This window comes from Nerophis ophidion, linkage group LG14, assembly GCF_033978795.1.
Source record: "Nerophis ophidion isolate RoL-2023_Sa linkage group LG14, RoL_Noph_v1.0, whole genome shotgun sequence".
Classification (NCBI taxonomy): Eukaryota; Metazoa; Chordata; class Actinopteri; order Syngnathiformes; family Syngnathidae; genus Nerophis; species Nerophis ophidion.
The window spans coordinates 26074715-26101953 of record NC_084624.1 but is presented as its reverse complement, the minus strand read 5'-3'; the positions used below and the strand labels follow the sequence as shown (position 1 = coordinate 26101953).

At 38.3% G+C, this 27239-nt stretch overlaps 1 protein-coding gene across 1 annotated transcript in view; it reads left to right on the top strand.

The window, feature by feature from the left end:
* Window positions 1-15167, top strand: part of LOC133568370 (opsin-5-like) — a 28684-nt gene extending 13517 nt beyond the window's left edge. The window contains exons 4-6 of the mRNA XM_061920263.1: window positions 1249-1376; window positions 10096-10430; window positions 13800-15167. Of these exons, the coding sequence (XP_061776247.1) occupies window positions 1249-1376; window positions 10096-10430; window positions 13800-14384 (1048 nt within the window). The 3' untranslated portion in view covers window positions 14385-15167. The remainder of the gene's footprint in view (window positions 1-1248; window positions 1377-10095; window positions 10431-13799) is intronic.
* The last annotated feature ends 12072 nt before the right edge of the window (window positions 15168-27239 follow it).

Genomic DNA, 27239 nt, shown 5'->3' with positions numbered 1-27239 from the left:
GAACGACTGAAGCTCTACATAAAACAAGAATGGGAAAGAATTCCACTTTAAATGCTACAACAATTAGTTTCCTCAGTTCCCAAACGTTTATTGAGTGTTGTTAAAAGAAAGGTGATGTAACACAGTGGTGAACATGCCCTTTACCAACTACTTTGGCACGTGTTGCAGCCATAAAATTCTAAGTTAATCATTATTTGCAAAAAAAATAAAGTTTATGACTTTAAGTATCAAATATCTTGTCTTTGTAGTGCATTCAACTGAATATGGGTTGAAAAGGATTTGCAAATCATTGTATTTCGTTTATATTTACATCTATCACAATTTCCCAACTCATACGGAAACGGGGTTTGTACGTGTTTATATATATTATATATATATATATATATATGTGTGTGTGTATGTGTATATAAGTGTTTATCTATCTATCTATCTATCTATCTATCTATCTATCTATCTATCTATCTATCTATCTATCTATCTATCTATCTATCTATCTATCTATCTATCTATCTATCTATCTGTATATATAAATTATAAATATTTATGAAATTGCACTTTTAACATATGCATTAATAAGAATAATGTCAGTGTATTTAAAGGACTCCATGCGTTTTCGGTTATCCCGCCATCCATTTTCTACCACTTGTCCCTGTCAGGGACGCGTGGGTGTGCTGGTGCCTATCCCACCTGCATTCACGCGGAAGGCGGGGTACATCCAGGACAAGTGGCCACCTCATTGCAGGGCCAACACGGATAGACAGACAACATTCTCACTCACATTTACACACTAGGGCCAATTTAGTGTTGCCAATCAACCTATCCCCAGGTGCATGTCTTTGGAGGTGGGAGGAATCCGGAGTACCCGGAGGGAACCCACGCAGTCACGGGTAGAACTCAGAACAGTCACGGGTTCATACTCCACACAGAAAGCTGAATTATGTCAATTTTTAGTAGTTACACTCAATAAAAGATCAATCAAAGCTGTGGAATATAAATAAAATCTTTTTTCCGATTGATTTAATCAATTAATTCTTGCAGCCTTACTACAAACGTTGTCTGCATTGTTACAATTAGTTATAGCGGCAAGAGCTTGACACTGGAACAGATTATTCCTTATTTCTTATGGCAAAACAAATTGTATTTACTTTATTTGTATATTTTGCCTTTGTGTTGCTGTGTGTGAAAGTCTTGCTTTTATTCCAATTGTTTATTTTTCTGTCTTCTCCACACCGTGCCCCTCCCACGCAGGTGGCTGTATGGGAGGACGGCTTGCTCCATCTACGCCTTCTGCGGCATGCTGTTTGGCATCTGCAGCCTGACCACTCTCACCCTGCTCAGCGTGGTGTGCTTCATCAAAGTTTGTTATCCCTTCTACGGTAAGCCTTCAAAGTGGCCTCTGAAAGATTCACCGCTACGTCCCCTAAGTGGGCTGATTTGTTGATTCATCCCTAATCTGTCCACCGAGAGCTGCACATTAAACCTCTCTTTGATGACCTGCGAGACTGCATGCTGTATTCGATGACTTGTGATGTCGTGCAGTGGGGGGCCCTTTGTTTGAACCCGGGAAATGGGGTTTGTACAACTAGAGCAGGGGTAGGGAACCTATGGCTCTAGAGCCAGATGTGGCTCTTTCGATGACTGCATCTGGCTCTCGGATAAATCTGAGCTGACATTGCTTAACACGATAAGTAATGAAAAATTCCACTTGTTAAAAATAACGTTCAAAATATAAAACATTCCCGTGCATTTTTAATCCATCCACCCGTTTTCCAACGCACCTGTTCAAGAAGTTGCGTTAATGGTAAAAAGTTATTTATTTATTATTGGTTAGTGTGGGGCTTGCCCACCTGGGAGTTCCTCAGACCACCAAGCACCGACATGAGAGCCTGTTTCAGGGTTACAATATTGTTTTATTTTTCAATAAGTCTCTCAGTTGCTTCCCAGCAATTTTCTTTTTCTCTTCAGTTCTTGCTCTCACTCTGGCTCCAGCCCCAACCCCGTCTCTCCTCCTGGCTGCTGCTTATAACAGAGCGGCAGGTACGCACCTGTCGCTAATTTCGAGGCCGGTCCTGGCACCATCCTGCTTCGCTGCAGGCCCGCAGGCCACGCCCCCTTACAGTTAGCTTCAGGAATAACAATGTTATTACAAATAATACAATTCCTACTATACTCTAGAAATGTTCCTTAAAAATGCACGCGTTTAGTTGTGTTCAGTGAAAAAAAAAATATTATATGGCTCTTACGGAAACACATTTTAAAATATTTGGCTTCTTGGCTCTCTCAGCCAAAAAGGTTCCCGACACATGAACTAGAGGCACAGAAGGTTTTGCACAATTAATGTGTAATCAAGTCAACTGGCATTCAATGTGTCATCAGACTAGAGAAATACACAAATTTGTCTCTAAAGTGACTGTGTCGCTATATATTCCCCATTAAAGCAAGTCGATCATGGTTGTGCTTCAGGATGATAGCGGACTGAGGTGCCTCTTGATGGTGAATAAAGGGTTTCAAACTTGTTTTCATGGAGGGACATATTGCAGTTACGGCTGCCCTCAGAAGGCCATTTGTAACACGTAAATATAAAGATAAAATCCCTTTATGATGTAATAGCTCCTGCATTTGAATGTTGTACCATTTACTAACAGAAGGATGAAATCCATCCATCCATCCATCTATCCATTTTCTACCGCTTATTCCCTTTGGGGTCGCGGGGGGCGCTGGTGCCTATCTCAGCGACAATCGGGCGGAATCATTAGATTTTTATTCTTCCCCAAAAAAAAAAGGTTCAAATGATATAATAATTTAATATTTGATGCATGATCAGATAATATAACATTAAAATGTATGCATTTTCTCCTGTCAAAATTGAAAAAACAAATACATTTAGTAAGATGAAGTGCTTTATTGACGCACATTTACAGGTTTTGGCGTTCTTTCAATGGTGCTGGTTGACTTTCAGGTCATTTTAATTTTAATTACAGTGTTTCCTTTCATAACACTTTCACTCCGAATTTTGCAGCTTTGCTTTTTCGCAGTTTTTTTTTATTTTTTATTAAATGTTTAAAAACATCTCTCTCTTTTGCGTTTCATTATGGCCTATTATTAGTCAAATTAATAAAATGTTGATGTAATTTTGGCTAAAGAAAAAAAGGCTAAATGGACTTAAAATAACAAATGTAAGGTGCTGTACTGTATTAGACAGCAAATCATCTTTGCAGAAGTTGCATTATTTTTTATACATTAGTGTTTTTGTGTTTAAGAAGTGTGTGTGTGTGTGTGTGTGTGTGTGTGTGAGTGAGAGTCTATTACTATATGCCTTAAGTATGTCTTATATGTATGACAGCAAGGTATATGTATTATTTTCTATTATATTGACTATATTTACAAGAGTAAAGTTGACTATGTGGTGTTATTTCATCTGGAGGGTTGTAATGTATACAAAATACATAAGGATACTTTATGCTCTAACTATGAAAATATTTGATTAATAAATAAGAATTCCTACTTTGCAGAAATTCACTTGTCACGGTCTGGTCTGAAGCCATTTAACCGCGATAAACAAGGGACAACTGTAGTTGGAAGGCTGAAAAAAATAACGTTTTTCCACTACAGCACAATTTCCTTTCGAAGCTGTATTCATCAGTGTGGAAAAAGGATTTTCGAACATTGAAAAGGAGAAATGTATAACAATGAATAAGAAAGTTGTTTTTTCGTGTTAAACTTTATTTTTGTTTATTAAAACCAAATAACCAGCAAGAGCATCTGGTGTCAAAGCTGCGGCCCTTCTCCCACTGTTCCATCCACCCGTTGTACCTCATGGGCTTAAGGGAAACTGCCCTTTGTTTGGAATTTTGCCTATCATTCTTACTCCTTATGTAAGACAATAACATGTGTTAATATGTTTTTCTTTTTTATGCATTCAAACTCGTAAATAAATGTGAGTAAAAGTCTGCTTACAATGGAGTCTTTGGGAATCGCTCTATTCTGCCTGTAAAAAACATCCAAACACCTCCATCAAGGTTTCATATACACTAAGTATATATGTAATGTAGTAACAAACATATTTATAATAACATGTCATATTGACGTATTTTGATCATTTCAAGCATGTGGTGGCGTATTAATTATAAAAACGCACTGCAACGTTCGCTTTTTCCTTCAACAGCACTGATTACTACTCACTGTTCAACTTCATGAGAACCAACAAACATAAAACATCACTTACTGTACAATGTCTGCTCTCATTGGGATGCCGACTGTTAGGATGTTGATATATTCCCAATTTGATAAAAAATGACTCATAATCCTTGCAAAGAGTTAAAAAAAAAAAAAAAAAAAGGTTTGGCGCGTGGAAGCAAGCGTCTTAGTGCCTTTCTTCCATTTCTGGGTATACATTTCCAAATTATGTCATTATCTTTTTACTACCTAGGTGGGTGGCTATATTTGTGATCTAGAATTAACTTTCACGAGCACCGAGGCGAGAAAGCAGCTCAACAACTGATGATGTCAATAGAGCTACTCAAGTTAGTTAGCGCTCTGTGATCACATCGCTGCTATGAATAGTTCTTCAGCATTTATAACAACAATATCACTAATACTTGGTTAATGTTCAAGTCACAGAATGTAAAGGGAGTATTGTTGGCGCTCTTTGGATGGTTATGTAGAGCAGTGTTTTCCAACCTTTTCTGAGCCATGGCCCATTTTTTTCATTGAAAAAAAAGCGGAGGCACACCACCAGCAGAAAACATTAAAAAATTTAACTCAGCAGCCGATATTGACAGTAAAAAGTCCTTCTCGCAATTTTTGGATATAAATAACCATAACCAAACATGCATCACTATAGAACTTGTCTCAAAGTAGGTGTGGCGCAGTGGAAGAGTGGCCGTGCGCAACCCGAGGGGCCCTGGTTCAAATCCCACCTAGTACCAACCTCGTCACGTCCGTTGTCTCCTGAGCAAGACACTTCACCCTTGCTCCTGATGGGTGCTGGTTAGCGCCTTGCATGGCAGCTCCCTCCATCAGTGTGTGAATGTGTGTGTGAATGGGTAAATGTGGAAGTAGTGTCAAAGCGCTTTGAGTACCTTGAAGGTAGAAAAGCGCTATACAAGTACAACCCATTTATCATTTATTTACTGTCATGACCTGTCACATAACGCCATGACTTATTTTGAGTTTTTTGGTGTTTTCCTGTGTGTAGTGTTTCAGTTCTTGTCTGGTGTTCCTATTTTGGTGTTGATTGTCAAGGCATGTACTTACTTTGTGGACGCGGTCTGCTCCACCCGCTGTAAGTCTTTGCTGTCGTCCAGCATTGTGTTTTTGTTTACTTTGCAGCCAGTTCAGTTTTAGCTTTGTTTTGCATAGCCATCCTTAAGCTTCAATGCCTATTCTTAGCGGCACTTGCCTTATGTTTATTTTTGGTTTCAGCGTTAGATACCTTTTTACCTGCGAACTATCGACGCCGTTCCCGACATCTACAAAGCAATTAACTACCTGCTGCCACCTACTGATATGGTAGAGTATTAATTGGTTACTCTGCAAAGCTCTAGACTGCACAGACACTCAACAATGACACATTTGCGGATTATGATTACTGGTTCGCAAAATATTTTTTTCAACCTGATTAGGTGAAATTACATAATCTCCCACGGCACACCAAACACTATCTCACGGTACACTAGTGTGCAGCGGTATAGTGGTTGAAAAACACTGATCTAGAGGGTATAATGGGCAGAATAGCGGACCTCCCATTGACTCCACTTTAAGCAGACTTTTATTTACATTTATCAATGGATTAGAATGCAGTTAAAAAAATAAATCTGTCCTCTTGTGTTTGGTAAAATTCCCCAAAAATGTATTTCACCGTTAAGCAAAGGTGTGGAGTGAGGGTATGTGTGTGGCAGTCTATGGTCCATGGTGCCTGTTATATGTCAATAGGCCTGGAGTCGCTTTGCAAGCATTGCGAACAGAGTTTAACTCCCCAGGTGTTGTTGAAGAAGAAAGAAAGGATTTGCCATGGACATTTGAGTCAGTGGAATTGTAGAAAAAGATTGTTTCATAGGCGAGCAGACACAATCAAATGGTTCTGATCTTTGTATATTCTGGCTCTCAAGTTGATCAACCTTTGAATTTCAGAAAGCCTCTCCATGATGTTATCCGTTTTGTAAATGATCGCCTCAGTCTGTGCCCACAGCTCTCACTGTCTAGATTTTGGGCTCCTTGAACGACTGCCATCGTCTTCCAAATTTGTTGATAGACCAAAACAATTTGTCGTCCAATCAGCAGTTGCCCTGTGATCACAGTTCCAAACAGATAGATATCGTCCACGTCCTCGACTGGAAGCACGGACAGGCAAGTTCCACCAAATCTCTTATCTTGTCAATTAGGTTGAGAGTCCAGTTTATCAATTCCATCTTAGATGTTTGGATTTTGGAGAACAGCCCAGAAAAAGAGGCTCTTAACCTACTCAGTGGCCAAGTGGTTAGAGTGTCCGCCCTGAAATTGGTAGGTTGTGAGTTCAAACCCCGGCCGAGTCATACCAGAGACTATAAAAAAATGGGACCCATTACCTCCCTGCTTGGCACTCAGCATCAGGGGTTGGAATTGGGGATTTAATCACCAAAAATGATTCTTGGGCACGGCACCGCTGCTGCCCACTGCTCCCCTCACCTCCCAAGGGGTGAACAAATGCAGAGGACACATTTCACCACACTTAGTGTGTGTGTGTGTGTGTGTGTGTGTGTGTGTGTGTGTGACAATCATTGGTACTTTAACTTTAACTTTAGATAAGATAGGGCAAGGGCAGATGTAGAGAGGAAGGGAGTGAGACCGCCTTTGCTTAGATCCATTTTATGCGAAAGCGAAAACCTGGAAATAATGTGTCAATAAAGTACTATTTATCAGCCCATGCAACAAATGTCAGTACATACCGTATTACAATTTTTTAGTAAAAATAAATACTTGAATACCTGCTTTTCACCTTGACTTATGATTTCAAACCAAGGGAGTCATTCATTTGTGCATAAAAAATATTCAAACACATAGGCAATTGTGAGCAATTATACATTTATTTTCATTCGGCTCGGTTGGTAGATTGGCCAGCAACCCTAAGGGTTCCTGGTTCAATCCCCGCCGTCTGCCATTATAGTCATGTCCGTTGTGTCCTCGAGCAAGACAATTCACCCTTGCTCCTGAAAGGCCGTGGTTAGGGCCTTGCATGGCAGCTCCCGCCATCAGTGTATGAATGTGTGTGTGAATGGGTGAATGTGGAAATAGTGTCAAAGCGCTTTGAGTACCTTGAAGGTAGAAAAGGGCTATACAAGTATGACCCATTTACCATACATATTTACTGCCCTCAATAAAAAGGAATTTGCCACCACCATAATAAACAACTGAAATGTATGCCTCAATTAGAAAAACTATCACAGCAACACAAAACATTTCATCTTAATTAAAATGTATTTTAAGACTCTCGTGGGAGTTTTCACTGGTCAAACCAAAATCAAATGTAACTTTATGGATTATGGAGACTTTGATACTAATGCAGTATTACTGACATGAAAACTACCAGTGCACTGAAATGCTAGAATACAAACCCCGTTTCCATATGAGTTGGGAAATTGTGTTGGATGTAAATATAAACAAAGACATGCACCTGGGGATAAGTTGATTGGCAACACTAAATTGGCCCTAGTGTGTGAATGTGAGTGTGAATGTTGTCTGTCTATCTGTGTTGGCCCTGCGATGAGGTGGCGACTTGTCCAGGGTGTACCCCGCCTTCCGCGCCAGCACCCCCCGCGACCCCAAAAGGGAATAAGCGGTAAGAAATGGATGGATGGATGGATAAACAGAATACAATGATTTGCAAATCCTTTTCAACCCATATTCAGTTGAATGCACTACAAAGACAAGATATTTGATGTTCAAACTCATAAACTTTTTTTTTTTTTTTGTAAATAATAAACTTAGAATTTCATGGCTGCAACACGTGCCAAAGTAGTTGGGAAAGGGCATGTTCACCACTGTGTTACATCACCTTTTCTTTTAACAACACTCCATAAACGTTTGGGATGAGGAAACAAATTGTTGAAGCTTTGAAAGTGGAATTCTTTCCCATTCTTGTTTTACGTAGAGCTTCAGTCGTTCAACAGTCCGGGGTCACCGCTGTCGTATTTTACGCTTCATAATGCACCACACATTTTCGATGGAAGACAGGTCTGGACTGCAGGCGGGCCAGGAAAGTACCCGCACTCTTTTTTTTTTTTACGAAGCCATGCTGTTGTAACACGTGCTGAATGTGGCTTGGCATTGTCTTGCTGAAATAAGCACGGGCGTCCATGAAAAAGACGGCCCTTAGATGGCAGCATATGTTGTTCCAAAACCTGTATGGACCTTTCAGCATTAACGGTGCCTTCACAGATGTGTAAGTTACCCATGCCTTGGGCACTAATGCACCCCCATACCATCACAGATGCTGGCTTTTGAACTTTGCGTCGATAACAGTCTGGATGGTTCGCTACCCCTTTGGTCCGGATGACACGATGTCGAATATTTCCAAAAACAATTTAAAATGTGGACTCGTCAACCACAGAACACTTCCACTTTGCATCAGTCCATCTTAGATGATCTCAGATGTTGTTGATAAATGGCTTTTGCTTTGCATAGTAGAGCTTTAACTTGCACTTACAGATGTAGCGACAAACTGTATTTAGTGACAGTGGTTTTCTGAAGTGTTCCTGAGCCCATGTGGTGATATCCTTTAGAGATTGATGTCGGTTTTTGATACAGTGCCATCTGACGTCATTCAATGTTGGTTTCCGGCCATGCCGCTTACGTGGAGTGATTTCTCCAGATTCTCTGAACCTTTTGATGATATTATGGACTGTAGATGTTGAAATCCCTAAATTTCTTGCAATTGTACTTTGAGAAACGTTGTTCTTAAACTGTTTGACTATTTGCTCACGCAGTTGTCGACAAAGGGGTGTACCTCGCCCCATCATTTCTTGTGAAAGACTGAGCATTTTTTGGGAAGCTGTTTTTATACCCAATCATGGCACCCACCTGGTCCCAATTAGTCTGCACACCTGTGGGATGTTCCAAATAAGGGTTTGATGAGCGTCCCTAAACTTTATCAATATTTATTGCCATCTTTCCCAACATTTTGTCACAAATGGCTAGCATCAAATTCTAAAGTTAATGATTATTTGCAAAAAAAAAGTTTATCAGTTTGAACATCAAATATGATGTTTTTGTAGCGTATTCAACTGAATATGGGTTGAAAATGATTTGCAAATCCTTGTATTTGTTTATATTTACATCTAACACAATTTTCCAACTCATATGGAAATGGGGTTTGTACATACACTCATGGAATATGGATCATATACTATTCTATACCATGCAGGAAGCTTAAAATAAAATACGCAAATTGAAATATGAAACCGAAAAAATAATGTATTACATCAATGACCATTGATGCATAGCTTTGATAGTTTTTCTTTTATTTCAATGATATATTACACAATGCAGCAATTTCATATATATATATATATATATATATATATATATATATATATATATATATATATATATATATATATATATATAATATCTTTTTTTTAAACCCGCATCGTGTAATAACTTTTGCAATATTTAATAAGTAATTGCAAAATGTGTTCAATTCTATTACAAAATGTGACGAATCATTACATAATGAGGTGAAAATGAATTACATTATAACATAATGCGTTATTGCACACACACAAAAAAAGGCTAAACCTACTTTGTTGCCTGTTACATGGTAGCGCCATTATTAAACCTCAAAGTTTGACACCTTATGTCAAACTTGAAATTTCTCACACCGCTCAATGCCCTATGCAAAACACCCCTTTTATAAAAAGTTAACAAAATTGATTAAAAAAATCAAGGAAAAGTATTTGTAGGGTGATAAGTCATTGAGCATTTGTCAAATAATGATATAATTTTGAGGGTATCCGTTTCACATGTATTCTGCCATGTTTTCCAAAGCCTTTTAAGCATAACCGTCAGGGGGCGCCACAAATCATTGATCACTAATTATTCTATTGTCATCAATCATAGGAAACCGATTCAACAACTTCCATGGCCGCCTACTCATCTCCTGTGCTTGGGTCTTTGCGCTGTTGTTTGCCTGCTGCCCACTGGTCCACTGGGGAGAATACGGGCCAGAACCTTACGGTACGGCCTGCTGCCTCGACTGGCGCCTGTCCAATCGGCTCCCGACGGCACGCTCCTACATAGTGGTGCTGTTCTTCTTCTGCTACATCCTCCCGTGCTGCGTCATCCTGGCGTCCTACATGGGAATTCTGGCCACGGTGCACGCGTCGCACAAGACCATGGAGCGGCACGCCTCCAGGCAGGCGCACATGAGCAGCATCCAGATCATCATTGTCAAGGTAAACGTCTCACTGTGTGACCAGTCAATCAGGTCAGGTGATAAAATACGAGACACAACAGTTGGTGACCTCAATGAATTCTTATTAGCTCTGGATTGTGATGGAAGAGAGTTTGTAGTGCTGTTTATGCTAATATATTGTCAGTTGGGGTACCTTGTGGTTGCATACAACCATGCATTTCTAATCATTTTAAAAGCAACATGTGTCTATAGAGCCTTTTAGGACAGGATAGGATATACTTTATTCATCCCACACTGGGGAAATGAGCCCCAATGAAGAAAAAAATATCTTACTCACTATTTTCACCCACTTTTAAAAGAAAAGGTCCTCAAACTGCCGCTTTTAAAGTTCTGGGTTTTCATGGCATCATTAAGAAAAAACCTTCATTGATATGATACAGGCTAATCTGGGGCACTAAACAGTATTTTACTTTCACAATGTTTTATAACACTTTTCATTATTTAATTAATGCATATTTTGTACTAAAACAATTTTATGGGATAGTACCGTATTTTTTAGACTATAGAGCGCACTTACAATCCTTTAATTTTATCAAAAATCGACAGCCCAATAACCCGGTACGTCTAATATACGGCATAATTCTGGTTGTGCTTACCAACCTCGAAGCAATGTTTATGGGTACATCGTGTAATGATAAGTGTGGCCAGTAGATGGCAGTCACACATAATATATACGTGTAAACTGTAAGATGACACCAGTAAACAACACCAAAACTTTAAATGTTCCATTGAGAATATAGAACATTACACACGGTGCTCAAAAATCTGTCAGTGTTTTTAGTATGACTTTAGTAAGCTATTAAACCGCACCGCTTGATTGATTGTTGGTGTATTGAACATACGAGCATTACTATGGTGTGTATAAGGACCACAAAATGGCACCCATTAGCAGACATATTACTTGGCGTTTTGTTTCGCAATATTATGCAAATCCATTTTTTCTTACCTTCTGGTACCTGCTGATGTGTATTTGGAATCTACGTAAGTCCTGAAAATGTGCTCGCGTCCGCCATTGTAATCAGTGGCGACACCGTAGTCATAAGCTTCTTCTTTTTCTCGACCTTCTTATGTGGCATTCACCGCTACACCACTACAACAAAGATGACTGGGAGAAGACGCTGTGGAAGGTGAGCCACGTAAGACTGTCAGAAAGCGACTTGAAGGTGATCTGTAAAACATAATCTATGCAACATTTTGACCAAAGAACCGCCATTACATGTTATGTAGACGACAAGGAAGTGTTTTCCATTTGGAAAAAAAAATCATATGACCCCTTTAATGCGCCTTTTGTATGAAAAAAGACTTGAATAAACCCGCTCTTCGGCAGTGCGCCTTTTTCATCCGATGTGCCCTATGGTCCAGAGAATACGGTAATTGTTAAAAAAAATTTTTGTGCGCAAAATATACATTTTTAACATTGTTAACCCTTGTGCACACCTAGGCCCCAAAATGGTCATTACGTGTTCCTTATGGGATATGATTTTTCAGTTTGAAGTTAGCAGAGTGGAATTTCACCAGGGAGTTTTTTTTATAGGTTTATTTGATTTATTTACAAAAAAAAAAAAAAAAAAAAAAGATTTTGGTTGCAAGTTGTTAGAAGAGGAGATGAACAACAAGGATACACAATATCTCTTAAGAACTCTTTCAGCCCCTGTATAACTGCTAGTTTAACAGGTTGTACCCATGCAATTTCACTATACTTTTTTTTTTTTAAATGAAAACCAAAGAAATAGCATTCTTGCCGATTGAAAAACAAAAAAATATTGTTTTGGTCTAATTGCGCCCCAACCCCACCAGATAGCGCCAGAAAACCATGAGACTAAGTTTTTGAGCGTTCTTGAGCGTAAATTAGTTAAACTGCCAATAAATAATCTTTATATATATATTAATGATGCGTGGATAGGCAATTATATCATCCGCAACCGCATCACCAAAGTCGTCATCCACCCGCCGTTCACCCGAACCAACATTTTATCAGAACCTTACCCGCCCGCCAACCGCCCGCTGAAATACACCAGAGGTCGGCCGCCTGTACCACTCACAGAGCTATTTAAATCTGTTTCACAGAATAATGAAGACATTTGGAGCCGCTAATGTTCTCGCGACTATCCAATAGTGTTCATCATGATGACAAGAATATGGGCGTGCTGTGAAGCCATTGCCTTTGACACCTTCAACAACATGTACGAACCAAATGTTAGTCCAGCAACATGTTGTGTGCAGCTTCCGAAATCACACGTACAAGATTGAAAGGCATACTGGGTGACACAGAGTACACTGATGGTTGTGATATAAACAACTTTAACACTTACTAATATGCGCCACGCTGTGAAGCCACACCAAACAAGATTGACAAACACATTTTGGAAGAACATCCTCACAGTAACACAACATAAACGCAACACAACAAATACCCAGAATCCTTTGTATCCGTGACACACCTGAATTTATTTTACACCCCAGCGCCCCCAACCCCGCCCACCTTACCGTTGCATGGGGGATGGAGGTGGTGGGGTTTGCTGCTAGCGGGGTGTATAAAATAGTCAGGAAGTTTCACGGACACAAATGATTCTGGGTATTTGTTGTGTTGCGTTTATGTTGTGTTACTGTGAGGATGTTCTCCCGAAATGTGTTTGTCAATCTTGTATTGTGTGGCTTCACAGCGTGGCACATATTACTAAGAGTGTTAAAATTGTTTATATCACAACCATTAGTGTACTTTGTGTCACCCAGTATGCCTTGCAGTCGTGTGCGTGTTGCTGCGGAAAGCACACACAACATGATGCTGGACTGACAAGCAGATCGTACATGTTGTAGAAGGCGACTAAGCCAATGGCTTCATAGCACGCCCTAATACTTATTAACTGGGTGACTGCCGGCAGTCATTCCAGAGAATATTAGCGTCTCCTATTGTCTTCTTTGCTTTAGGACACGGGTCTTAAATGGCTCTTTGAATGGCAAAGGATACCGATCCCAGAACCATGTTTATCAAATATTTCCGGATGGTTCAACCGCCACCCGCCCGAATTTAATTAAAATCAATTTTTTCGTCATGTCACCCGCCCGACTCCGCGGATGAGACCACAAACCGTGCATCTCTAATATATATATATATATATATATATATATATATATATATATATGACATGGCAGATATATTTAAATGACTTAGGTTAAGTCCTTTCATTCACATGGAGGAAATATCACTCTTTTCCTAGTGCATTATGATCGTTTGACCCATCACTTATGCTAGCTCTAACTGGAGTTTCCTGAATCTTCCCTTATCCTTCCTGTTTGCCAGTTTAACAACACCCACTCCTCTCTTTTTCTTCCTTCTTTGTCCTGAAAGCTAAGTGTCGCTGTCTGCATCGGTTTCTTCTTGGCCTGGAGTCCATACGCTCTGGTGTCCATGTGGGCGGCATTCGGAAACATCGAGAACATCTCTCCTCTGGCGTTCGCCATGCCGGCCATGTTTGCCAAGTCCTCCACCATTTACAACCCCATCATATATCTCACGCTGAGACCCAACTTCCGCCAGGAAATATGCAGGGATGCGGGTGCTCTGAGGAGCCGCCTGTGCTCCTGGTGCTGCTGTCAGCCTAAAGTCAGGGTGAGACTTCGATCGGTCCCAAAACGGAGCGACCGATTCCCTCCGCCTAGCTCTTCTACCCACCCTGCTACGATAGCCTTGAAAGGTCAGAAGGATGCGTTTGAATCCCCCACGCCGAGTCCTCAAGTGTTCAGTGTTACTAACGCCCCAGCTTGTGGAGAAGCGTCCCAGGAAAGGGCCCTTCTCCAAAGAGATAAACAAAAACATAAAAGCGGGAGCCACATGAGGTCTTTACTGTGCAAAATGTGCGCAAAAAGGACTGCAGATAATCTTCATAATGATTTGGAGATGGTTCCCAGCAAAGCCAAAGTGGCTTGGCCTTGATTTTCCCTCCAATATTACTAAAATATCTGGTTCTTCTGTGAAATATTGACAATTTTGTTCCGGCATGTACAATAAGCTCCATTACAGTCTTAACTGAAAGGGGACTGCACTTTTTTATTTTTTTAGGATTTTGCCTATCGTTCATAACCCTTATGAGAGACTGGTCTCTTTGGTTAGTCTTAGAAGACGATTCGCTGGATCTGACCAATCTAAGTCTAAGACTATATCTGATCAATCTAAGTCTATGAGCACGAACTGATGAAGCGGACTCCGATGAGTGGCGAAACGTCTTCTTAGATCACAGGTGTCAAAGTCAAGGCCCGCGGGCCAGATCTGGCCCTTCACGTCATTTTATATGGCCCGCAAAAGCCCGGAAATAATATGTGTCAAGAAAGTACCTTATTTTCTTTCTTTACATTCTTATTTTCTTACTAGAAGGTATTAGGTTTTTTTCTAGTTTGACAAGAAAAAAATAGTGTCCAATATTGCAACACATTATATTATCTAATTTTTTTGGTCAAAATCCAAATAAATACTTAAATATCTGCTTAACTTGTGACTTCGAAGCAAGCTATTCATCAAATTGTTCACTATAAAAATGATCAACAGCTTTTACGGTAAAATTTAGGGAGTTTTTTTTTTTACAGCATATTACTGCTTTAAGTTTTTTATTCTGTCGACTGAAAGGTTAGTTTGGTGGGGTTTTTTAATGTAAAATCCACGGTTGATGATTTTATGGTACTTTTTTGAATGATTGAGTGATACTTTTATTAGTAGATTGAACTGTTGCACAATTCAGTACATATTCTGTACAATTGACCACTAAATGATAACACCCCAATAAGTTTTTCAACTTGTTTAAATCGGGGTCCACGTTAATCAATTCATGGTACAAATATATACTATCAGCATAATACAGTCATCACACAGCTTAATCATCATAGTATCATCATTAATCATTATGGGACGGCGTGGCACAGTGGGAGAGTTGCCGTGCGCAACCCGAGGGTCCCTGGTTCAAATCCCACCTAGTACCAACCTCGTCACGTCCGTTGTGTCCTGAGCAAGACACTTCACCCTTGCTCCTGATGGGTGCTGGTTGGCGCCTTGCATGGCAGCTCCCTCCATCAGTGTGTGAATGTGTGTGTGAATGGGTAAATGTGGAAGTAGTGTCAAAGCGCTTTGAGTACCTTGACGGTAGAAAAGCGCTATACAAGTACAACCCATTTATCATTTATAGTATATACATTGAATTATTTACATTATTTACAATCCAGGGGGTGGGATGAGGAGCTTTGGTTGATATCAGTACTTCAGTCATCAACAATTGCATCAACAGAGAAATGGACATTGAAACAGTGTAGGTCTTACTTAGTAGGATATGTACAGTGACCAGAGAACATAGTGAGTTCAAATAGCATAAGAACAAGTATACACATTAGATTATTTATAATCCGGGGAGATGGGATGTGAATGGGGGAGGGTATTACTAAAGGGTTGAAGTTGCCTGGAGGTGTTATTTTAGAGTGGTTTTGAAGGAATATAGAGATGCACTTACTTTTACACCTGTTGGGAGTGCATTCCACATTGATGCGACATAGAAAGAGAATGAGTTGTTACCACATATTATTATGGTAAAAACTGGTAGGTGAGTTGCCAAAATAAAATTAAACAGGGGTACTGTATTTCTATTTACATTAATATGTTGTAAAAAAAAAACAAAAAAAAACACACCATATATTTTACAGTAAAAGTCTAACAAATAAGCTGCCATTTTTTTCTGTAAAAAACAATGGTAAAATCCACCAATTTTTTTTTAAAACTCTTTACAAAAAAAAATTAAATATTTAAATTAATAGGCAAATTCATTATTTATTTACTGTTACAAGCGGCCCTCTAATGGCAGCCATGACTGCGGTGTGGCCCTCAATGAAAACAAGTCTGACACACCTGTCTTAGACAGACCAAACAACCTGGTTGGAATCCATTGAATGCCCTGAGATTACAATGACCCACCTAATGAGAACATTCATAAACATAAAGAGACAAGAACACGTGTCTTTTTTTCTTATTTTTAGGATTTTAAAGAGGATAAAAAACTGTGTAAAAGATGCGGCTAATAGGAGTCAGCACCGTTGGAGCCTTCAAACCCCTCTAAGACAACTTCAAAACCCTACATCGTTTTTTATACATACTGCAAGTATGTATATAATGTTATACACATAATATAGAGCAGGGGTCACCAACCTTTTTGAAACCAAGAGCTACTTCTTGGGTACTGATTAATGCGAAGGGCTACCAGTTTGATTCACAAATAAATTGCCAGAAATAGCCAATTTGCTCAATTTACCTTTAATAAATAAATCTATATATATATATATATATATATATATATATATATATATATATATATATATATATATATGTATAAAATGGGTATTTCTGTCTGTCATTCCGTCGTACATGTTTTTCTTTTTACAAAAGGTTTATTGTAGATAATAAATGATGAAAAAAACACTTAATTGAACAGTTTAAATGAGGAGAAAACACGAAAAGAATGAAAATTACATTTTGAAACATAGTTTATCTTCAATTTCAACTCTTTAAAATTCAAAATTCTACCGAAAAATATGAAGAGAAAAACTAACTAATTCGAATCTTTTTGAAAAAATTAAAAAAATAATTTATGGAACATCATTAGTAATTTTTCCTGATTAAGATTAGTTGTAGAATTTTGATGAAATGTTTTAAATAGGTTAAAATCCAATCTGCACTTTGTTAGAATATATAACAAATTAGACCAAGCTATATTTCTAACAAAGACAAATCATTATTTCTTCTAGATTTTCCAAAACAAAAATGTTAAAAGAAATTCAAAAGACTTTGAAATAAGATTTAAATTTGATTCTAAAAATTTTCTAGATTTGCCAGAATAATTTTTTTGAATTTTAATTATAAGTTTGAAGAAATATTTCACAAATATTTTTCGTTGAAAAAACAGAAGCTAAAATGAAGAATTAAATTAAAATGTATTTATTATTCTTTACAATAAAAAAATAATTTAGTTGAACATTGATTTAAATTGTCAGGAAAGAAGAGGAAGGAATTTAAAAGGTAAAGAGGTATATGTGTTTAAAAATCCTAAAATTATTTTTAAGGTTGTATTTTTTTCTCTAAAATTGTCTTTCTGAAAGTTATAAGAAGCAAAGTAAAAAAAATAAATGAATTTATTTAAAAAAGTGAAGACCAAGTCTTTAAAATATTTTCTTGGATTTTCAAATTCTTTTTGAGTTTTGTCTCTCTTGGAATTAAAAATGTCGAGTAAAGCGAGACCATCTTGCTAGTAAATAAATAAAATGTAAAAAATAGAGGCAGCTCACTGGTAAGTGCTGCTATTTGAGCTATTTTTAGAAGAGGCCAGCGGGCGACTCATCTGGTCCTTACGGGCTACCTGGTGCCCGCGGGTGACCCCTGATATAGAGTATAACATGGTCAATATTTACCATTTTTTGGTAATTTTATGCACAGGCAGAACTAAATCTTCTGCGTATTTATTTCCGTTTCCATAGCAACGCCCTTCTGACTTCCGGAATCAAATGCGAGTGTGTTTTCTAATCCTGGCGGACTTGGTAGTAGACAACGAAGATGACTATTTTTGGAAAAATGAGGATTCACAACCTTATCTTTTTGAAACTAAACATACGCAGGATGAACTGCTGCTTACAGAACGGAGCACAAAGAAGAGGGTGAAACGTTGGAGCAGACGGAAGACGAGAGAGTGAAGCATGGTCAGGCTGAAAATCTGGAACTTTTAGGCCAAGCTATGCAGAATTAATGGAGTGCTTACCCAAATCAACTGGAAACATCCCCGACCATCTTGACCAAACAGACAACTGTCCAAGTGAGTCACAATACTATTGATCATGATACTTGCAGCACATCACTGTACATACACTGTCTGGCTAGTTGTGTACAAACAAAACATGAAACAATACTTTACAGATAGTGTAATATGATTGTTAGTTTTTCAGTCAATACAGAGTGGTGTCTTATCACATCGTGTTTATTATTAACTCAAATGCGTTTCGTGCTTATGTAGAAGCTAGCTTATCTCTCGCCGTAGTTAGCTATTACGGCTGATATTGTAGCACGCTGATGTGTTAGTATGCTAGAAAAAAAGGAGTTCCTCTGTGTTTTCTCCTACAATAACAATGTTACTACAGCTTGGTCATTATACAGGTTACGGAACGTAAATGATGTATTGTTGATGGTTTTCCAATGCATTTTTAAAGTGATTTAGAAGTAGAATTGATTGCTACCATTAGCTGCATGGCTAGCTACCAAGAACAAGCCAAATTTTACACGTTAGAAAGGCTTCTTGTGTCTCATAATGATTGTCAGCGACAATTCCCCAAAAAGTGCAGTTCTTCTTTAAATACGCAAATCTTAAAAATATACAATCTTGAAGCACGGTTTCTGTGTGACGTGTGATTGACCTTTGGCCCACAGTCAGAGAGGATAGGCTCAAACTTCAAGCACATGCATCATTTTATGTAAATAGTGAAGAACATTATTTTCCTTTGGAACAGAACATAATGGTAATAAAAATGATTGCCCATGCATGACAACACTTGAATGTGCATCATTGTATATAAAAGGTTCCAGCCCTCCAACAACAATCATCCAACTGCGGCCACAAATGGGTGTTCTTGTGCTGGTGAGGGTTTCCATATTCGCTAACTGGAACATCTGTCCAGAGCAGGGGTCACCAACCTTTTTGAAACCAAGAGCTGCTTCTTGGGTACTAATTCATGCGAAGGGCTACCAGTTTGATACACACTCAAATAAATTGCCAGAAATAGCCAATTTGCTCAATTTACCTTTAATTAATACATCTATATATATTAAAAAATGGGTATTTCTGTATTTCTGTCTGTCATTTCGTCGTACATTTTTTTTCCTTTTAGGGAAGGTTTTTTGTAGAAAATAAATGATGAAAAAACACTTAATTGAACGGTTTAAAAGAGGTGAAAACAGGAAAAAAATTAATATTAAATTTTGAAACAGTTTATCTTCAAATTCGACTCTTTAAAATTCAAAATTCAACCGAAAAAAAGAAGACAAAAACTAGCTAATTCGAATCTTTTTGAAAAAAAAAATAAACATTTTTATGGAACATCGACCCCAAAGGGAATAAGCGGTAGAAAATGGATGGATGGATTGATCATTAGTATTTTTTCCTGATTAAGATTAATTTTAGAATTTTGATGACATATTTTAAATAGGTTAAAATCCAATCTGCACTTTGTTAGAATATATAACAAATTGGACCATGCTATATTTCTAACAAAGACAAATCATTATTTCTTCTAGATTTTCCAGAACAAAAATTTTAAAAGAAATTCAAAAGACTTTGAATTAAGATTTAAATTTGATTCTACAGATTTTCTAGATTTGCCAGAATAATTTTTTAGAATTTCAATCATAATAAGTTTGAAAAAATATTTCACAAATATTCTTCGTCGAAAAAAAAAAGCTAAAATGAAGAATTAAATTAAAATGTATTTATTATTCTTTACAATAATTTTTTTTTTTACTTGAACATTGATTAAAATTGTCAGGAAAGAAGAGGAAGGAATTTAAAAGGTAAAAAGGTATATGTGTTTAAAAATCATAAAATAATTTTTAAGGTTGTATTTTTTCTCTAAAATTGTCTTTCTGAAAGTTATAAGAAGCAAGTAAAAAAAATTATGAATTTATTTAAACAAGTGAAAACCAAGTCTTTAAAATATTTTCTTGGATTTTCAAATTCTATTTGAGTTTTGTCTCTCTTAGAATTAAAAATGTCGAGCAAAGCGAGACCAGCTTGCTAGTAAATGAATACAATTTTAAAAATAGAGGCAGCTCACTGGTAAGTGCTGCTATTTGAGCTATTTTTAGAACAGGCCAGTGGGCGACTCATCTGGTCCTTACGGGCCACCTGGTGCCTGCGGGCACCGCGTTGGTGACCCCTGGTCCAGAGTTTCAAAATAAGATATTCAGTCTGTACAGGTTCCACAGAACTAATGTAGCACCAACTAACTCAGCCATCTAAAACCAAAAACACAGACTGCTGTTTTTATGGTACAAAAAAAAAAAAAAAAGGTGCCTCAGTTGGCAGAATTTTACCGTAAAATTTAGATTTGTTTTTTTTACTGTACATAAAAAACTGCAATTTAACAGTAACATTTTGGCACCTGAGCTGCCAGTTTGTTTTTTTTACCGCAAATCAACAACTGTAGATTTTTCAGTGTATGCCAAAACGAAACACATTTATTACAGTAAAAAAAAGTAGTTTTTTTTTTCATTTAGAGAAAAATGCTGGAAAAACAACAGTAAATTTCAGAATTTTACCATGAAATCTATTGATACTTTTACATTGCACAATTTGATGGATAACTTGCTTTGAAATCTTTATTAGTCCATCCATTCATTCATCCATTCATTTTCTACTGTTTGTCCCTATTTATTTCTATTTTTAAAATGGTTAGAATGTTTGGGAATATATTATTGCATAAGTAGACAATATTTAACATAATTAACATAATTTGCGATTACATAGAGTACATCCATCCCGAAGACGGATTTAGATGGAAAATGCGAGACTACTGGTCTGGGTAAGGAGTCAGTTAAATTAGAACAAGTTTTTTCTGCTTTGAGTGTTTCAGAGTTGGACATGTGTCTTACTGAGGTGGCTAACTATGATGCGTGCAGTTTATCAAAGCAACAAACAAACAATCGGAAAATCCCCGTTACTGAGGTGGCTAACCATGATGCGTGCAGTTTATCAAAGCAACAATCAAACAATCGGAAAATTCCTGTCGTATCAATTTCTAGATATGGTCGTAATTATACTGAATGCACTGGGCATAATAAACACAACATTTTCAATATTGCTACTACGGATAATTTGATCAAAAATTCCCTGAAACAGCCCACTACCTATAATATAGGTTTTTTAAACATAAGATCATTGTCTCCCAAAACGTTATTAGTTAATGATATTATCAGAGACAACAATCTTAACGTCATCGGTCTCAGCGAAACCTGGCTTAAACCAAACGACTTTTTTGCGCTAAATGAGGCATGTCCTCCTAACTTTACACATGCGCATATTGCCCGTCCGCTTAAAAGGGGTGGGGGGGTCGCACTAATATACAACGAAAACTTTAACCTTAGTCCTAACATAAATAATAAATATAAATCGTTTGAGGTGCTTACTATGAGGTCTGTCACACCGCTGCCTCTACACCTGGCTGTTATCTACCGCCCCCCAGGGCCCTATTCGGACTTTATCAATGAATTCTCAGAGTTCGTTGCTGATCTAGTGACACATGCCGATAATATAATCATAATGGGGGACTTTAATATCCATATGAATACCCCATCGGACCCCCCGTGCGTAGCGCTCCAGACTTTAATTGATAGCTGTGGTCTCACACAAATAATAAATGAACCCACGCATCGCAACGGTAATATGATAGACCTAGTGCTTGTCAGGGGTATCACCATTTCCAAAGTTACGATACTCCCGTATACTAAAGTATTGTCCGATCATTACCTTATAAAATTCGAGGTTCAGACGCATGTTCGTCAAACTAATAATAATAATAACTGCTATAGCAGCCGCAACATTAATGCTGCCACAACGACAACTCTTGCTGACCTACTGCCCTCGGTAATGGCACCATTCCCAAAGTATGTGGGCTCTATTGATAACCTCACTAACAACTTTAACGACGCCCTGCGCGAAACCATTGATAACATAGCACCGCTAAAGTTAAAAAAGGCTCCAAAAAAGCGCACCCCGTGGTTTACAGAAGAAACTAGAGCTCAGAAATTATTATGTAGAAAGCTGGAACGCAAATGGCGCACGACTAAACTTGAGGTGCACCATCAAGCATGGAGTGATGGTTTAATAACTTATAAACGCATGCTTACCTTAGCTAAAGCTAAATATTACTCAAATCTCATCCACCGTAATAAAAACGATCCTAAATTTTTGTTTAGTACGGTAGCATCGCTAACCCAACAAGGGACCCCTTCCAGTAGCTCAACCCACTCAGCTGATGACTTTATGCAATTCTTTAGTAAGAAAATTGAAGTCATTAGAAAGGAGATTAAAGACAATGCGTCCCAGCTACAACTGGGTTCTATTAACACTGATACGATGGTATACACGGTGGATACTGCCCTCCAAAATAGTTTCTCTCGTTTTGAGGAAATAACATTAGAGGAATTGTTACAACGTGTAAATGGAATAAAACAGACAACATGTTTACTTGACCCTCTTCCTGGGAAACTGATCAAGGAGCTCTTTGTATTATTAGGTCCATCAGTGCTAAATATTATAAACTTATCACTCTCCTCGGGCACTGTTCCCCTAGCATTCAAAAAAGCGGTTATTCATCCTCTTCTTAAAAGACCTAACCTCGATCCTGACCTCATGGTAAACTACCGACCGGTGTCTCACCTTCCCTTTATTTCAAAAATCCTCGAAAAAATTGTTGCGGAGCAGTTAAATGAACACTTAGCGTCTAACAATCTATGTGAAACCTTTCAATCCGGTTTCAGGGCAAATCACTCCACGGAGACAGCCCTCGCAAAAATGACTAATGATCTATTGCTAACGATGGATTCTGATGCGTCATCTATGTTGCTGCTCCTCGATCTTAGCGCTGCTTTCGATACCGTCGATCATAATATTTTATTAGAACGTATCAAAACACGAATTGGTATGTCAGACTTTGGCCTGTCTTGGTTTAACTCTTATCTTACTGATAGGATGCAGTGTGTCTCCCATAACAATGTGACCTCGGACTACGTTAAGGTAACGTGTGGAGTTCCCCAGGGTTCGGTCCTTGGCCCTGCACTCTTCAGCATCTACATGCTGCCGCTAGGTGACATCATACGCAAATACGGTATTAGCTTTCACTGTTATGCTGATGACACCCAACTCTACATGCCCCTAAAGCTGACCAACACGCCGGATTGTAGTCAGTTGGAGGCGTGTCTTAATGAAATTAAACAATGGTTGTCCGCTAACTTTTTGCAACTCAACGCCAAAAAAACGGAAATGCTGATTATCGGTCCTGCTAGACACCGAACTCTATTTAATAATACAACTCTAACGTTTGACAACCAAACAATTAAACAAGGCGACACGGTAAAGAATCTGGGTATTATCTTCGACCCAACTCTCTCCTGTGAGGCACACATTAAAAGCGTTACTAAAACGGCCTTCTTTCATCTCCGTAATATCGCTAAAATTCGCTCCATTCTGTCCACTAAAGACGCTGAGATCATTATCCATGCGTTTGTTACGTCTCGCCTCGACTACTGTAACGTATTATTTTCGGGTCTCCCCATGTCTAGCATTAAAAGATTACAGTTGGTACAAAATGCGGCTGCTAGACTTTTGACAAGAACAAGAAAGTTTGATCACATTACGCCTGTACTGGCTCACCTGCACTGGCTTCCTGTGCACTTAAGATGTGACTTTAAGGTTTTACTACTTACGTATAAAATACTACACGGTCTAGCTCCATCCTATCTTGCCGATTGTATTGTACCATATGTCCCGGCAAGAAATCTGCGTTCAAAGGACTCCGGCTTGTTAGTGATTCCCAAAGCCCAAAAAAAGTCTGCGGGCTATAGAGCGTTTTCCGTTCGGGCTCCAGTACTCTGGAATGCCCTCCCGGTAACAGTTCGAGATGCCACCTCAGTAGAAGCATTTAAGTCGTCCCTTAAAACTCATTTGTATACTCTAGCCTTTAAATAGACTCCCTTTTTAGACCAGTTGATCTGCCGTTTCTTTTCTTTTTCTTCTATGTCCCACTCTCCCTTGTGGAGGGGGTCCGGTCCGATCCGGTGGCCATGTACTGCTTGCCTGTGTATCGGCTGGGGACATCTCTGCGATGCTGATCCGCCTCCGCTTGGGATGGTTTCCTGCTGGCTCCGCTGTGAACGGGACTCTCGCTGCTGTGTTGGATCCGCTTTGGACTGGACTCTCGCGACTGTGTTGGATCCATTGTGGATTGAACTTTCACAGTATCATGTTAGACCCGCTCGACATCCATTGCTTTCCTCCTCTCTAAGGTTCTCATAGTCATCATTGTCACCGACGTCCCACTGGGTCATTATTGTCACCGATGTCCCACTGGGTGTGAGTTTTCCTTGCCCTTATGTGGGCCTACCGAGGATGTCGTGGTGGTTTGTGCAGCCCTTTGAGACACTGGTGATTTAGGGCTATATAAGTAAACATTGATTGATTGATTGATGTATTTTATTTGTCCCAAAATAGAATAAAAGAATAAATTTAATAAGAAAAGTTACAGTACTTTATTATCTACATTTGTGGTATCATCCAAAACTAATGTAAAGACAACAGAAGAATAAGTGATTATTACATTTTAACAAAAGTGTAGATAGAACATGTAGAAATAGAAAATAAGCAGGTATTAATAGTAAATGAACAAGTAGATTAATAATACATTTTTACAGCTTGTCTCTCATAATGTTGACAAAATAATAGAATGATAAATGACACAATATGTTACTGCATACAACAGCAAACTAATTAGGAGCCTTTGTTTGTTTACTGACTACTAAAAGACAAGTTGTTTGGTATGTTCACTATTTTATTTAAGGACAAAATTGTTCTTTGATTACAATAAGAAACATATATTTAAAATTTTTTGTTAAAATAAAGCCATCCATCCATCCATCTTCTTCCGGTTATCCAAGGTCGGCTCGCGGGGGTAGCAGCCTAAGAAGGGAAGCCCAGACTTCCCTCTCCCCAACCACTTCGTCCAGCTCTTCCCGGGGGATCCCGAGGCCTTCCCAGGCCAGCCGGGAGACATAGTCTTCCCAACATGTTCCTGGTTTTCCCCATGGCCTCCTACCGGTCGGACGTGGCCTGGACATCTCCCTAGGGAGGTGTTCGGGTGGCATCCTGACCAGATGCCCGAGCCACCTCATCTGGCTCCTCTTGACGTGGAGGAGCAGTGTCTTTACTTTGCGCTCCCTCCGGATGGCATAGCTTCTCACCCTATCTCTGAGGGAGAGCCCCGCCACCCGGCGGAGGAAACTCATTTCGGCCACCCGGCGGAGGAAACTCATTTCGGCCACCCGGCGGAGGAAACTCATTTCGGCCACTTGTCCTTTTGGTCATAACTCAAAGCTCATGACCATAGGTGAGGATGGGAACGTAGATCGACCGGGAAATTTATTTTTGTGTGGTCCCCTTTATTTGGAAAAGTATTAAACATTTTGGTACTGGCACCAAAATATTGTTATCGGGACAACCCTGTATAGGATCAGTATACTGGTCCGCGTATATGACACATACATAATACTGTAATTTGTTGTTGTGAGTTTACGGCCGTGGAATTATCCATTTGGTGTAATTAAGGCTTTTAATTAAACATTAAAGATAGTGGGTTTAACAGGTATTCTCATGCGTGTTCCTTTATGATAAACGTACACAGCATTCAACACTGAGTAAACCAGTGTTAGTATAATTTGCAACCGATTTGTGCGAAAAATTACACACCGTTTATCAAATGAATGTTTTCATACATAACAGATGCAACAAAGTGATTTACAGACTTATTCAACAGACAGACACACATACTGTATAGACTTTATTGATGTGTTTATCAGAATTTAACATTATTGAAACATTTTTTTTTTTTTTTATCACCCACCACTTGAATAAACTTGCCTGCTTTAGCTGCGAGAGATTCAACTTAAAAGGAGAGAGATACTGTAATTGTGCAAACATACATACAGTGAGTGTTTTTTAAAGTTTCCTGAAGGAATCAATAAAGTACTATCTATCTATCTACAGTGAATGTAGAAGGCAACATCTCTTGAAATAGTGCTGTGCGATATGGACAAAAAATATAGATCTTAATACAGGTTGTTTTATATTACGATAATATATATCATTATATAGTATTTTTTTCTTAAAATTCTCTACTGTATATATACACACACATTAAATTAATTATGAATCATCTTCTCTTTCCTTCTTTATTTATAACAAAATATTTGTATTGTTTTTTTTGATGGTCTTGTTCTTTTAACCTTTATATATATATATAAAAATATATGTTGTGAAGTGCCACCCCTTCTTGTACAGTGTAAAATATACTAGGTCATGTCATAGGAGAAGGCTCCTGTAATTTCTTAGTGTATGCGAGACTGCTTGTCATAGACGGTGCATTTAGACCAGTTTTTCTTGTTGGGCCGGAAACGTGCCCTGGAAGGCCGCCAAAAATTATGTTTTTCAACTGCAGTTTTAATGGGCTGCAGAGGTACTCAGTTGTAATACACTTTTCCACCACTTATGGCAGTAATAACAATCGCCAACAAACGGAAAAGTCATAGAAGTTTCTTAAGCGCAAGAATTATGACTAAATTAGTGAAACTGTGTTTTCTTTTTCACTTTAATTTTATTGACAGTGTAGTTAAGAAACCTTCATTATTAATTACTTATTCTACCACTACATAATTGTATTTAATAAATTGGTTATCAATTATTTATGAGCTCCTTATTATGCAGTAAATTTGTTTATTTATTTTTCTACACAGCCTGATTACAGCCTAAGATTTATGTGTTAAATAACACATGGTTTTATATCATTTGACAAGGTTGTAAACTTAAGTAGGATATATATAATTATTGAATACGATTTAAATCAAGAGTACAATTACTGATTCAGTAGTAATATTAGAGTGGGGGCCCGGTCCCCTCTGTAGAGGAAAAATTGAGCACCGAGGTCAGAAAGCTTAAGAACACTGTTTTAAACA